This window comes from Pangasianodon hypophthalmus, chromosome 3 (genome assembly GCF_027358585.1).
Source record: "Pangasianodon hypophthalmus isolate fPanHyp1 chromosome 3, fPanHyp1.pri, whole genome shotgun sequence".
In the NCBI taxonomy this organism is placed as follows: Eukaryota; Metazoa; Chordata; class Actinopteri; order Siluriformes; family Pangasiidae; genus Pangasianodon; species Pangasianodon hypophthalmus.
Window position 1 is genome coordinate 27,059,262 of NC_069712.1, and position 15,892 is coordinate 27,075,153.

The window sequence follows — 15,892 nt, forward strand, 5'->3', positions numbered from 1 at the left end:
CGTAACATTTCACCTATTTTAAAGCTTTCTGTTCTTGAACTATGGGCAGCACAGTGAGTATTGCCACCTTCTCAGAGCTCCAGTGTCCCAGGTTCAATCCTCAGCTTGGATTACTCTGTGTATGTGTGTGTGTGTGGAATTTCTGTGTGTTCTCTTCATGTCTGTGGGTTTCCTCCCAAATCCCAAAAGCATGCCAGTTTTAAAATGGTTTAGCAGAGTCTGAAGAACTCAATCAGAAATATAATAACTTTGGTAAAAGTGGGTTGTGATTTCCACTAATGTGATGAAATTAAAGATAAAATCATGGGCACCACTTGGAGATTCACTTTATTAATAAATAAGCCTAGGTTTTTGTCCTATCATTCATTCCTTTGATTATTTATTATACTATTATTATTATTACTACTACTATTATTATTATTATTATTATTATAGGTAGCAGTAATAGAAGGAGTGTTAGCCCTCACAGTGAGGATATTATAGAGACTTTTGTGAGTGTGTGTGGGCTCCAGGACACTTGGGTGTGAGGTGTGTGTGATGGCTGGCTTCACACGCCTGCCTGAGCTGTGGAAAGCGCCACTTAATGCGACCTTGCTCATGCTACATTTCTGCCTGACGGTGAACGGGATGGCTGCCGTGTGGCGCGCTCGTAAATTTGCTCGCTGCGTCGTCCGTTTCTCTGACCGTGATCTGTAAACAAAAACACACCGATACTGCACGCGCCACAACAAGACGTCAAAGATACGCCAACATGGTAAATACGTTCGAACACCAGTAACTAGGCCAGTTAGCTTGCTAATCTGCTTGCTACTCAGGCTACAGGGGCTAACGCAACTTGTGTGACGTGTAGCGTTACCTTTCCCACCGCTCTTCCGGCAAGTCCCGCCTACAGCTTTGTCCAATCAGCGGGCTGAACGCAGGGGCGGGGCATTACTAACCAATCATCGTGTTCTGACGGAATACGAGTGGGAGAAATAACGCAGACGTCTGCAGATAATGTTATGATATGTTATGATATGATTATTAAGGAAGCTGGAATTAGCTAGACGACAACTTTAATCTGGGAGTTTGGCAGTGTTGCTGACAGCGTTAACAGCTCTTTTCAGGGGAAAGTAGCTAACGCTTGCTCCAAAAGGTTGCTAGAAGTCGCCAGCTGACGTCACTGGCTAATTTGCATATAGGACTCGTTTGCAAACAGGAAGATTTTCTGAAGCCGATTAGAATAGAAAGTTTCATTAAAATAGAAAATAATAGTTTATAATTTATTTCTTATAGAAAGAAGGAAGAGGTCATGGTAATGTGTGTTTGTTATTATTATAATTTCTATCAAGAATGTAGACAAAATTCATTAGCAGTAGTAAGTAAATATACATGAAGGAAATGGTTCGAGATGGAATAACTTGCTTATATTACTTAAAAGAAGAGAGTTTAGGATGAACAAAGAAGTGCATCTGGGACATACAATGTGATCAGTGATTGGTTTTTGGGAAACAATGGTGATCAGTGATTGGTTGTTGGGAAACAATGATGATCAGCGATTGGTCATTTGGAAACAATGGTGATCAGTGATCGGTCATTTAGGAACAATGATGATCAGTGATCGGTCATTTAGGAACAATGATGATCAGCGAATGGTCATTTGGAAACAATGATGATCAGCGTATGGTCATTTGGAAACAATGATGATCAGCGAATGGTCATTTGGAAACAATGATGATCAGCGAATGGTCATTTGGAAACAATGTTGATCAGCGATTGGTCATTTGGAGACAATGATGAGCAGCGATTGGTCATTTGGAGACAATGATGAGCAGCGATTGGTCATTTGGAAACAATGGTGATCAGCGATTGGTCATTTGGAAACTGGTGATCAGCGATTGGTCATTTGGAAACAATGATGATCAGCGATTGGTCATTTGGAAAAAATTGTGATCAGTGATTGGTCATTTGGAAACAATGATGATCAGCGATTGGTCATTTGGAAGCAATGGTGATCAGCGATTGGTCATTTGGAAACAATGGTGATCAGTGATTGGTCGTTAGGAAACAATGATGATCAGCGATTGGTCATTTGGAGACAATGATGATCAGTGATTGGTCCATGAGTTGAGCAAACCTACTGTCTCAGCTCTTTTAACAAGCAGCTGAGATGTGTGCAGGAGAGCTGTGTTGAGCGCAGGACAGTCACAAACATCTGCTCAAAAAGTAGCTAGATTTGTCACTAGACTCTTTTTTGAAATAAAGTTTAAACTAAAAAGTTGCCAGATCTAGTGACAAAGTGGCTAAGATGGGAACACTGGTGGCTCTTGCAGTGATGGTGTAAAGCACTGCTAGTTCATCACTGTAAACAACCAGTGAAGGAAATAGATAGATAGGTAGATAGGTAGATGTTGTCAAGCAGTACATTATTGAATTTATTACAGTCAGCTGTTCATTTCCACTACCATATCCCATACGCATATGTGTAGTCAGTCGAGCAGACAAAACATCAACAAGCACAATGTTCATTCTCGATAAGTTTCTCAATAAACTGCCATGCCATCATTTTGACTCATTATTGTATTGTAATCTTCATTATTCTCTGTCAAGGACTTCACTCTTTAAAGGTTTCATCTAAACATCCTAAAGCATTCATAGGTTATTTCAAGAAAGAAACAGAACCTCTTTCGAAACCTCTTTTCACCTCTTGATGAACCTGTATGCGCTATTTATAACCAAGTCTTGACCTATAACGCAGTAATACTCACTAGATTTAAAAAATTTAACAACTATTGCTAAGGCTGTTTATAGATGACAAGGATATGGCCTGCTGCTATTTCTTTACACATTTTCAGTTATAATAATTATAATACGTAAAGTTAATCTGCTTCCATATTCAAGATCAGTAAATGGCTGTTTTTCATAAGGTATATGTGTTTTATTATATTATTTTATTACTAAAATTATAATATATATTATATTATTACTATAGCTGTTCATTTTGTATGAAGGATGAAAGTGCTCAAAATATAATCAATAAATAATCATATAAATGCATAAATTGAGGAAATAATGAAATTAATTAATAGTTTTGTTTCGAAATGCTTAAATAAAATATTTATATATTTTCATGTGTCATTTATAATAAAATTCTGTTTTTTTAAATAAAACTTTTATTAATTTTTCATGTTTTTATTTATATATATTCATATATATATTTATTTTTATTTCAGAAAGACACTTCTCTGAGTGAGGAGTCTTTATGTCAATCAATGGCAGTGGGACGGTCCTGAACTGGACAGTTAATTTAATTATTCCTTATAGTGGCTGTTTCTTTGTTTGTTTGGTTGTTTTTTAATGTTGTGACCTTATTTTAGAGCTTAAACGAACCAGTGACAGGTCTGTAATGGGCCTAAATACTCTCATGATATTCAGCATATAATACCTCTGTGAACTTCCTGAGAAGCTTGAGAAATCTGAGATTCTGAGATCCAGAGCACTTCATTGTTCGCCTGCCAAAGCTAGTTATTTGCAGTAGCTTAGTATTTGTACAGCTGCATTGTAAAGGAGAAGCATGTTACACAAACCAAGCCTTTAGCATGTCTTATTTACTGTATAATATGATTATTTCCTCCATAAACAGGCTGAACAGAGCAACCAAAATGCCGATGCTGGTTCTGTCGAAGAAGGGGAAGATGAAAATTCTGAAGACTCTAATCTGCAGGTCAGTGAACGCACATCAACGGTTTCCTTAGGAACCAGAGATTTACATTTGTGCAGTTGACAGATGCAAATCCAGAGCTACTTACACATGAGGAATAGTACAACTCAAATATAAAGCTATTAAAGAAGCTGACTAAACGAAGTATTGCCAAACAAAAAAGAAGATGTAATCAGTTGTACTCAATCAGAAACCAGTGCAAGGCTGACATAGCCACAACAAAACACACACACAGCTACTATTAGTATTCAGTACTCAGTACTATACACAGATGCAAAAAAGAGAAACAAAACTAAACACGGGATAGATTAAGTATTACTAGTCAGCAGTGTTACAAACACTGGTCAGTATGCAAGCAGGATATGAATGATACAACACTTAAAGTTGAAATATACGGTAGTGTTATAATATATGTATGTGTAAGTATTACAATATAATATGTGATATAAATTATGTTCCGTTGTGTTGTAGACCTCATACAAAAGAACTATTGTCTGTTATACTGCAGCACTCTTGAATTCTCAAATCTGATTGGTTATAAGGTGTTGATTAATTTTCTGTTACAGCACAGCTCTGACAATAGTGCTGCTATATATTTCTAATTCAAGTAACAGGTTTATATTAATTATCTTATTCATAGGGAATCGTATGGCAGATGATCTAGGTAATCTATAGCTAATTCTTAACAGATAAAAATGTGTTGTTATTTAACAAAGAAAAATGTGCGTAATCGTTTATATTGTGAATTCTTCTGTAAGGACACGTTTATTTAACATTTATGGACGAAGCTTCAATAAGTTTTCTATCAAAAAGGAATCTTCAAAATAGTTTGAATAGAGTTTCTATTCAAACTTTCTGGTTTATTGATAACATGCTAAGCTTTGCTTTTTATTTTATTAACTTCAAGAGAGAGAAAAAACAGGCTTGTGATGGAATGACTGGATAGAGCTGCTGTAACATAAGTGATAACAGGAACTAACTTGTGTTTCGGATGTTCCACAACATTAAATGTAACTATAAACGGTTAAAAAAACATGGCATGTCATTCGTAATAATTTAGAAATTGTAATAATTGGCAAATTGCTGTGGTATAAGAGATATAGGCACTTTGAGGTGCACTGTTATAGGAAAATAATCCACTTCAACGCACTTGGTATCTTCTTTTGTTTCAGCTGGAGCTTAGTGCTTTTAGGGCTCAGTGGATGTCAGAGCTGCGTCCTGGCTCTGGTATTAAGACAGGACTGTCCAAAGCTGCTGAACTGAAGAAGACACAGGAGCTGGCCAGAGAGGAAAAAGTAGGTGGCATTGATATCTTATGCCACAACAACTCCTCAATAATCAAACCATAAACTGTTCCTAACACTGTATACAGTTGTACTGTTAAGGCTGTGCTATACTGATGTAGTAACACAGTCACAGAAAAGGCTTTATTTCCAGTAAGGAAATAATTTATAATTACTTTAACTATTGGGCCTCATTTATCAACCTGGATACGTGTGGAATTCGTGTGGAAATCATTTGTACGAGTGTTTACGCAGTAAATGTGGTAATCCAGTGAATTTGGAAGAAAACGTTCGTATCCTAGTCGTGCTTCTGAGCATGTGAAAATTTACGCATATAAAGACTAGCTAATGTAAACCTCAACAAACCTTTGCTAAACTTCAGATCATATATTTCGCATGGATTACTGCTCTTTTATATATAGAATACTGTATACCGTTGATGTTAAATTGATTAATTTTATTACGTTTACAGCATTTAGCAGACGCTCTTATCCAGAGCGACTTGTAGAAGTGTTCTGGAGTCTCTATCAAAGACACATCCTCATGCTAGTTCACTAGGTCAGGGACTAAGGAAATTAAGATAAATAAAAACAAATCATTTAATTTTGACAAAAAAAATGTCGCTGTATAAACAGAGGCTGGTCTCTCTGTGCCGTAAACAAATGCCCCAGCTGTAAATGTGGGAGATGGGAGAGTTATCGTTCGCTTATTATTATTAATATTATATATTATTAAACATTTTATTGGCATAGAAGTGAGTCAAAATAACTTCCACTTCTGTCCTTTGGCCTTTACCTTGATCGTTCATTTCGTCCTCAGCTGTCTGTGCACTTGCCTTTTATGGAGTTTTGTAGGCGTCACTGTATGCAAATGAGTTGTGTCGAGAACATACTTTGCACTTTACGGGCGATCAACATACGCACGTGAGTACGAAGAAAATCAGTGTCCAGAACTTGTGTAAATCTTGCTGAAAATTTTTGTTTGGTTTGGTTTACGCAAACATTTACTCACAACTTTACTAAAGGATTGATAAATGAGGCCTGTTGTTGCTGCAGTTTATTATCCCCTCAACCAAAAAATCAGGATCTTGAGGTGTATGTTTATCACACAGTGAAATTTTCATATCTCTGACACTCGTTAACAATCTTTTCATCGATCTTTTCGTTCAATTCTGCCACAGGCCCGAGAGCTGTTCCTGAAGGCTGTTGAGGAGGAGCAAAATGGAGCTGTTTACGAAGGTACTTTTTAAATGCCAAGTATTATGTGAATTACAAAAAAAAAAACAAAAAAACATTGTCATACCACTATGCTGCTGATTTCTAGAATCTGATTGGTCAGAATGTGTTGATTAATTTATTAAATAACCCTCAGTTAATTTATTAATTTCACCACCCAGTTTGTGATTATTTTCCTTTCTTATAACAGCATGCCCCGTTGTGTTTTATTCCTTACTTTGTCCCGGATGTGTGATTGTTTCTTTTTTTTCTATTGCAGCCATCAAGTACTACAAGAGTGCAATGCAGCTTGTCCCTGACATTGAGTTTAAGATCAACTACAGCAGATCTCCTGATCCAGACCGAGTGGGTGGGACCTAGTAAGGGTTAAATGTTTGTTCTTATGCATAGCGTAGTTGAGTATACAGAATTTTATATGAGTAGCTTTGACTGTTTGTGTCTTAACAGTACTGCAAAGATTGACATCAACTCCCTCTTCTCTTTACTCTTTTTTTCTCTTTCTATCCAGCCTGGAGGAGAACGAAAACGATGGCGAGATTGATGATCTCCTTGCATACCTCCAACAGCAGCTGACTGTAGAGCATTCCTCCCAGAAGATTTGTCAACCTGAGGTGGAGACATCGCAGGTGCATATTTCAGGTAATATTTAAAATTCCACTCAGACATACGGTATGAGGTAAAGTTTTTTTTTGGATATGTCAATATGTGATTATGATATTCCTGCTGAAGATTGATTAAAAATTTTTTTTTTTTTCTCTGGTGCGTGTGCCCATAGTGTTGCCACTAGAGGTGCTGATGTATATCTTCCGCTGGGTGGTGAGCTCGGATTTAGATATGCGGGCATTAGAGCAGCTTTCCCTTGTCTGCAGGGGTTTCTACATCTGTGCAAGGTGAAAGCCATATTCTCTTTGTTGTGCTATTGTGGACCAGGAATGAAATTCTTAAAGCCTGTGGTTCTTTTTACCACTAAAGTGTTGCATTATTAAGATGCCTAACACAGCCTTCTGGCAGCTTGTCTAACATCTGTGGGAGGCCATTAATACTGAATGGAACAACATTGACAAGTATAAAGGGCTGTCATTATTGGGGGAAAAAAAAAGAAATTTGATATTGATATTGTGCACTTCTTCATGCTTGGGCTACTCTGGGAACTAATAAACTGGCAACTCTGTGTATATACAGTATGTACACTGCAGGTACTGTATAGTTTTATATTTACACTATACGGCTAAAAGTATGTGGACAGCTGGCATCACACTCACATCCCATTTCCAAAATCATCGGCATTAATATGGAGTCAGTCCCCACTTTCCACTAGATTATGAAGTGTGGCTGTGGAGATTTGTTCTCCTTCAGCTACAAGAGCATTAATGAGGTCAGGCACTGATGTCAGGTGACGAGGCCTGGGGTGCAGTCAGTGTTCCAGTTCATCCCAGAGGTGTTCAGTGGGGTTGTGCAGGCCACTCAGGTTCTTCCTCTCCAGCCTTGGCAAACCATGTCTTCATGGACCTCGCTTTGTGCACATGGACATTGTCATCCTGGAACATGCTTGGGCTCTATACAGAGTGTTCCAAAAGTCTCCATACATAGAAGTTAACACTTTTTAGCAAAAACTTTCATACTTAGATTATACTATATATGTTTTTTCAGATAGCCTTTAAGAATACCTTTGACAAAAGAAGAAGGTATTGAAATCATTCTCTTGGCTGGATCGGGAAGCTGTCTCAAGTTTGCGATGGACTTTAACAGGAAACATGGCAAGCACAACACACACGACACTGTTGCTATACTGGGAGCCAAAGTTACTGAAGTCAACTCCGTGTGTGTTTCCAAAGAAATGGCATTCATGTAGATGTTTGTAAATAATGTACATTTTGCTAAAAAGTGTTAATTTCCCCTATGTATGGAGACGTTTGGGACACCCTGCAGTGCCGGTGAAGGCAAATTGTACTTTTACAGCATGCAAAGACATCCTATACAATTGTGTACTTCTAACTTTGTGTGCAACAGTCTGGAGAAAAACCCACGTATGGCTCCACAGACATTTGGCCGTATAGTGTATGTTTATCTTTAATGCATACATGGTGACAGTATAAAAATGTAGAAAAACAAGTAGACCTGAGCAGTTTTAATTCCAATTTAATTTCTGAGCTTCATGCTTGATCATGCTTCGTCTAATCTTCGTCTAATCTAATGACGCAGGGACCCTGAGATTTGGCGCTCGGCCTGTTTGAGGGTGTGGGGCCGGAGCTGCACCAAATTGCTGCCGTTCACCTCGTGGAGGGACATGTTCTTAGAGCGGCCACGTGTCCGCTATGATGGTAAACAGTATGTGTGTGTCTTTTTTTTGTACGTGTTTGAGCAGCCTCCATAGATGCAAACACTTCAGGGAAACTGCACACTCATGTTACATTGGTTGTGTTTTTTTATTTGGTATGACTGTAAATAAAGGGTCAGGATTTCAATGAAGGAAATAATTGGGTTGTCTTCTGTGTGTTTGGAGGTGTTTATATCAGTAAAACATCATACATCCGTCAGGGAGAGGAGTCTCTGGATGGCTTCTACAGAGCGTGGCACCAGGTGGACTATTACAGGTAGCGATGAACTGTAGTGAGAGTTGAAGTGTTTTCCCTGCTTTAATGTACCTAGTTGAACCCCATGCAGATTATTTAATACATATCTGATGAACGAAGTCAGGCAGGGAAAACATTAAACCATAATTTCATATTAAACTTTCAGTTGGTCTCAACTTTGTGTGTGTGTGTGTGTGTGTGTGTGTGTGTTTTCCAGGTACCTACGCTTCTTTCCCGATGGTCAAGTAATGATGTTGACCACGCCTGAGGAGCCTCTGGCCACGGTTCCACGTCTGCGCAGCAAGAACACAAGGTGTTTTAGCTCTGAATGCTGTAGTTGAGATTGTGGGCTATGAGCAAATTCAGTTTAAATCCTTAAAACGGATGCTTTTTAAAAGCTTTTAGTGCCACATTGGCAGATTCAAATGGTAAATATTAAACAGATGCAATGCCAAAACAAGCAGTCTCATTGGGTTAAAGTCCACCAGGTTCAAGTGCTTTTCCATTACATGTGCCGATGTAAAAGTGTCCAAAAAACACTACTGTACTGAAAAACATAGCTGACCATGTAAGTTTAGTAGTTTAAATATGAATGAGAAAGCAGAATGAGAAATACTTACAGAAGACCCTTTTGTATTTTCTCCTCTTTTACCCCGTTTATAGCTAATACATGGATTATTATTTTTTATTTTTTGCTTTCGCCTCTGTATATCTGTGTACCTTGTGATGTGCTGATATAATTGTCGATTGCACAATATTCGCAGATGTGGATACGTTTATGAAAACCACAAGAAAATGATTACCATTGGTCAGTTATGGATGAGAGAGGAAAAGATTAACTTCATTCCTGCAAACCTTGAATACTGATATATGATAGAAGCAAGGCAGCAGTTGTGTCAGTTGGTAAAATGTCTGAGATAATGTCATCATAGCCAAACTCATTTTGTTTGGGGAAGTACAATATGATCACAGTCTGCTGATATCCATCTCCTGTGAGAAGTCATGTTGCAATCACATAAAACAACTCAGTGTACAGATTAACAAGTTACATAACAACTCGGGTTCAATAAGGGTTTAATTACTAAAAACCAATTCATCATATTTCAAGCCTTTAATGTTGTTTAGTGCCTTAATTACCACAAAGATTATTTATTGCTTTTCCATATTATTAAATAACTCACATGTGCCTTGTTAATTAGGGGTGCACAATATATCGAAATATTGCAAATAAAAATATTTCAATATACATATTGAAAGGGTTTGCAGTAACTGAATGATTTTAATACTTCAAAAAGTTATGAAAAGTCAAAGTTTTCGGGCAACGCAGATAGCAGAGAATGCTTTATTTTCCTCAAAAGTGCATGAAACGTATGTTGTATGTTGGCTATGTCATTTTCAGTTTTTAAATATATAAATATATATAAATATAATCGCATTTTCCTGAATATCGTGCAGACCTACTGTTAATTGTGATCTGCACAACTGAAAAGCTAAAGAGGTGAGAGATCCAATTTAATGTTTTCGTAACAAAACTTGCAAAATGATGCAATCTCATTTTCAATACTGCAATCCTGTAACAAGGTTAGAAAGTTTTGATGTCATTTTCTTTCATACCTTCCTTTCAGAAGAGCAACAAATAGCAAATGAATCTGTGTAAATGTAAACAGGAGAAAAGAACGTTCCTACTGAATATAACATTTAAGCTTTTGTGTTCAAACTGGATTTTATTCTGCTAAATGCTTCATGTAAATTTGTAATGAAACAGCCTTGGACCTGGAGAGCATTCAGATCACGATGACTATAATGAATATTCAGGATCAGAAGATCTGAGATTCTCAGCTGTCTTGAAGTTGGAGATAAACTCTGACGCCACTGGACTGCATTATTGTAAAGACGCTTTTAATGAATCCGTTGTTTGTTGAATTTGTATTTTCTGGGTGACAAAATTCCTAATATTATCGTACAGCCGCAATAGCTCTGTAATATAGGCAGGTGTGTGACCATACAGGGCTCTAAATGTAATCACAGGAATCATAAAGTGGAAAAATTAATTGGAAGCCAGTGTGAAGAAATCAGAATCGGTGTTATGTGGGACCTTCTAGATGACTTCAGAAGATGTCTTGAAGTTGGAGATAAATTCTGACGCCATTGGACTGCACCATTGTAAAGACACTTTTATTGAATCCATTGTGTGTTGAGTTTGTATTTTCTGGATGACGTGCGTCTCTGTTTTGCCCAGGATGGACTCCATCATGATCGGCCACTACCGGCTGTCCCAGGACACGGACAATCAAACCAAAGTTTATGTTGTTGTATCCAAGAGAAAAGACGAGGTGAGTGTCTGTAGACCTGCCAACCTTCACGCATTTTGGATATTAGCTCTGCAGTTTAACATTGGTGTAAGGTATGATAATACCTAGCCAATCAACATGAATCTAGAATGATTGACAATTGCATAGGTGTTTTGAACTCTCCGATATTAACACTTCCCGGACGCCCGCTTTCTTTCACCTCACATTAGTAATCTCTCGTCTCGACTCAGTTTTCCTGTGTGAAAGATGCTCTGATGCAGCGCCCTCGCTCTCTCTCATGCTAAATGGAGGATGTTTTGAGTTCTCACTGTGTCAGTATGTTTGACTTAACTATCTGATGGTAGCTATTGTTAGCTATATTTATTAAGGATGCCACCAAAAAGATTTCAGCCAATATGAAATAGTAGGATAAAAAAATGGACCCAAAAAGATTAAATAAGCCACAAGTATTCAGACTATGGGGCGTGATTAAGTGGTGATACGGAAAACGCCAAAAGTAAATATTTAAAGAGTGTATCAGACCTGCCAACTGGTATGCATTTTATGTAGGAACTCCACACTGGAACATTGGAGTACTCCAAAATATGCTAAAAATGCAGTGTTTTGTTCCTAATAAAAGCAATAGATGAGCCAATCGACATTCACACCAATGTTTTGAACTCTCTGATATTAACTGACCCTCTCTTCAAGCTCCGCCCCTTCCCCCATTTCATGCTAGTAATGATTTGGCCTTTGCCTGCACTTTACAAGTAATGGTAATGCAAGTTCTCAGAAGAACTGAGAAGTGAGTCTCATGGGGGGAAAAAAAAGTCGGAATATGTCTGAATCTAACACTTGGTGATGGAAGTTAGATTGTGTCTGTAAGAATCTAGAGCTCTTCTAAATACAGAAAGTGTGTGTTAGTTATATTTATCTGTAATAGTCCAGCATTTTCAGGATGAAAGTACACAACTGATTAGTTTTGAGTAGCTTTATTGGAATAAAATAGAGTACTATTAGAGAAGCCACTTCTATTTTATAAGCTTCAATTGAATTTTATTTGTATAGCGCTTTTAACAATGGACATTGTCACAAAGCAGCTTTACAGACACAAATGGATTCACAAAAAATATATTGTAAATATGTGAATCTATCCCTAATGAGCAAGCCAGAGGCGATGGTGGCAAGGAAAAACTCCCTGAGACAATATGAGGAAGAAAAATTGAGAGGAACCAGACTCAAAAGGGAACCCATCCTCATCTGGGTGCAACGGATAGTGCGATTATAAATATATCCCTTCTATTATTGTGTACTATATGGACAAATAGTGCAATTGTGCAACAATTTTTTGCAAGAAGTCCGGTTGGTTAAAATCTATCCACTGTCCACTGATGGAGTCCTGAGTACGAAGGTGCTCGTGGCAACTGCAGCCCCAAAGCCACTAAGCTTGTTTACTGTACTTCAATCCACATGACTACAATAATCTCATCTATACTGCTTATGTATCTTTACACCATAAAGCCTGATCTCCTATCATTGTAAACATCGTAAACACTCAGCTTTATTGCTAAGTCACTGTTCGGCATACTACACTTATGTAATCATTAAGCTACCTCTAAAAATTGTTAAAAAGTCAACTGTTATTTATTTATTTATTTGTTCAGGATTTTAATAAAAAGCTTCTCTTTTATGTTTTTTCGTATTTCATCTTATATTTCTAGCAGTTTCATTTTCCTATCTCTAATAACTCATAATTTGAGTTTTATGTCCGAACATGATAATGAAAGGTGTAAAGCGCTATATAAATGACGTATTGTGATTGTAGAAGGCGCCCGAGTACCAGAGGAGTCGGTTCTGCAGGCGGTACCCAGCCCCCGAGTCAGAATGCTCCTTCCATGTGGGGCTGCAGCTTTCCTCTGGGGGGCGCCAGCGCTTCAACAAGCTTGTGTGGATCCATCACTCCTGCCACATCACCTATAGGTACGTCTGAGATCAGCCACTTTTGCTTTTAGCCTGTAAGTAAGCAAAATTTATTTATTTATATAGGACCTTTCAAGAACAGATGACACAGTGCTTCACAGTAAAATATTAAAGTACAATAAAAAGAAGTACAATATTTAAGCAAACGTACATTTAAACAATGAGTCTTTAGCTGCTTTTTAAAGGTGTCCACAGAAATCCAAGGGGAGAGTTTAGGAGCAAAAGCATAATCTCCTTTTGTCTTGAGTGTAGAGCAAGGAACAACCAGCAATCCCTGATCAGAGGACATCACATTTATTATATCCCTAATGTTAAAGTATAATGGAGTACAATGGAGTATCCAGAATCATCTCTGAGCAGGGATTTGCTTCTGCTCTAAAGCTGAAATTGATGCAGATTTGCCAGGCTTGTTGAAATAACCTTGGCTGATTGATATAGCTTGCAGATTATTCTTGTATTTAATGTTTTTGTTGTCTAGCTACTTTCTTTCACGCACACCCAGAAGATTATACAACAACTGTTTTTGTACATCGCAAAGATTTGTTTTGACTGTTTTTTTTTTCTTCTAGATCAACTGGAGAAACGGTCATCACGGCGTTCGACCTTGACAAAATGTATACACCGTTGTATTTTGCCCGAGTTAAGAGCTACACTGCATTCTCAGAGCGCCCCCTGTAGGGCCACAGCAGAGCTGCATGTGGAACGTCAAAGAATAACAAACGGTTTACGCATTTATATCTCCAACAAACATATCACCCCCTTAATCCTCCTGGCTTTGAGCATGAGGCTGAATGTAAAGAAAAAAAAAAGGTTGAGTGAGGATTTCTGAAAATTCCTTATAGCAACGTAGCAGCGTTACCTTCCAGGTTTACTGTTTGTCTGTTTGAACTGATCACTGGCTTACTGTTGTAACCGCAGTAGATGTAATGCATAAATGCAGCTGTTTTCTCCTTACTTTTAACCAATGCTGAATGTTTTCACTTATATATATTTGTGGATTTTGGTATGTGTCTACTGAAGACTGGAACAACCAAATAAACATGTTGAAGGTTGTTGTGATTTTTTTGTGATTTTTTTCCTTCTTTGTTTTCAGTAAACTGTTTTCATCTGCAAGGAATTCAGATGTTATTAGTTTATTTAGTTTCATATTGCATTATTTTCTTTATTTACCTTCTTACTCCACCCATTCCTCCTTCCCTTTCTCCCATCCATTCATACATTTTTTCCCATAGTTGTACTTTGTTGCCTTAGGGTTTCAGTGTGTTTTTGGGCAAATTATGGCATCCATGGCACTCCCTTTACTACCCCATTGTATAGTGGCACCTTGTTGCTGTTGCCGTTCTTCTTCTTCCAGCTGCTCCTGTTAAGGGTCGGCACAGCAGATCATCGGTCTGCATATATGATTTGGCACAGTTTTTACGCCAGATGCCCTTCCTGACGCAACCCTCCCCAATTTTTATCCAGGCTTGAGAACGGCACTGGGAGTGCACTGTCCTGTGCAGCCCCAGTGGCTGGGGTCGGTTCCCTGGCCGGGAATCGACCCACAGCGGTGAGAGCACCATGGCCTAACCACTACTCCTCCAGGGACCCGTATAGTGGCACCTTACATTTCCAAAATTACTCACACCTACCTTTTAATTTATGGCTTTGGCTATATTAACATGGGTATTAAATAAATTGCATGTCATCCCCTTAGAAAAGACATTGGCAGCAATGGGATGCTGTGGGGAGTTTAGTAGATTTTGTTTAGTTTTCATTCAGGTAAGCTAAAATTTTAAAGCAATGATTTGCTGAGCAGCATCTTAACAAAAGTACAGACATAATTAAAAGTGTTGTTTTAATCTTTGGGGGCTCATTTAGTTTTCTCATTGATGGAGCCTGCAGCTCAAAATAAGAGCATATTATAAAAGAATTAAGCAAATATAAAAGAATATTTGTGCTGTCTCTTATGTGTAATTGTTTTGTTTATTGATATAAAACCACAGCTATAATATACAGTCATGTCCCTAAATATTTGGACATTGACAAATTTATAGTTATTTTAGTTGTCTTCCACAGTATATTGGAGTTGAAATTAAATCATGAATATAGACTCAAAGTGCAGAGTTTCAGCTTTAATTGAAAGGGTGTTTACAATCCAATGCCTGAAGTCTGGAACCCACAGACAGCACCAGACGCTGGGTTTCTTACCTCGTGATGCTCTGCCCTGGTCTTTACTGCAGCTGTCTTCAGTTCCTGCCTGTTCTTGGGGCATTTTGGCTTCAGTTTTGCCTTCAGCAAGTGAAACAGCAGCTCAGTTGGATTCAGGTCAGGTGACTGACTTGGCCACTCCAACTTGGGTTGAGTCTTGGTTTGCTTTCGAAGTATGCTTCAGGTCCATCTGCAGTGTGAAGCTCCATCCAATGAGTTTTGAAGCATTTAGCTGAACTGAGCAGATAATATAGCAATAGACACTTCAGAATTTATCCTGTTGCTTTTGTCAGCAGTCACATCATCAATAAATACAGAGGAACCAGTTTCACTGGCAGCCATACGTGCCCATGCCATAAGATGATGTGGTATGCTTCAGATCATGAGCAGTTCCTTCCCTTTTCCAGACTCTTCTCTTCCTATCATTCTGGTACAAGTTGATTTTTGTCTCATCTGTCCATAGGATATTGTTCTAGAATTGTACAGTATTTTTTGAAGACTTTTTGGCAAAGTCTAATCTGGTCTTACCAATGGTTTTCATCTTGTGGTAAACCCTCTGTATTTCCTCTGGTGAAATCTTCTTTTGATTTTTGACTTTGTCACAGATACGCCTACCTCCTGGAAGTGTTCCTGGTCTGGC

The 15,892-nt window shown here is 38.1% G+C and overlaps 1 protein-coding gene across 1 annotated transcript; it reads left to right on the top strand.

Moving 5' to 3' along the window:
• Positions 1–547: 547 nt before the first annotated feature.
• fbxo9 (F-box protein 9) lies at positions 548–14,114 on the top strand. Its single transcript, XM_026939472.3, has 13 exons — positions 548–754; positions 3,623–3,703; positions 4,873–4,995; positions 6,164–6,221; positions 6,478–6,577; positions 6,727–6,857; positions 6,994–7,108; positions 8,421–8,539; positions 8,722–8,812; positions 9,009–9,104; positions 11,031–11,124; positions 12,908–13,062; positions 13,632–14,114. Exons 1-13 carry the CDS (start codon positions 752–754, stop codon positions 13,738–13,740), a joined length of 1,275 nt encoding a protein of 424 aa, XP_026795273.2. The 5' UTR covers positions 548–751; the 3' UTR covers positions 13,741–14,114.
• The last annotated feature ends 1,778 nt before the right edge of the window (positions 14,115–15,892 follow it).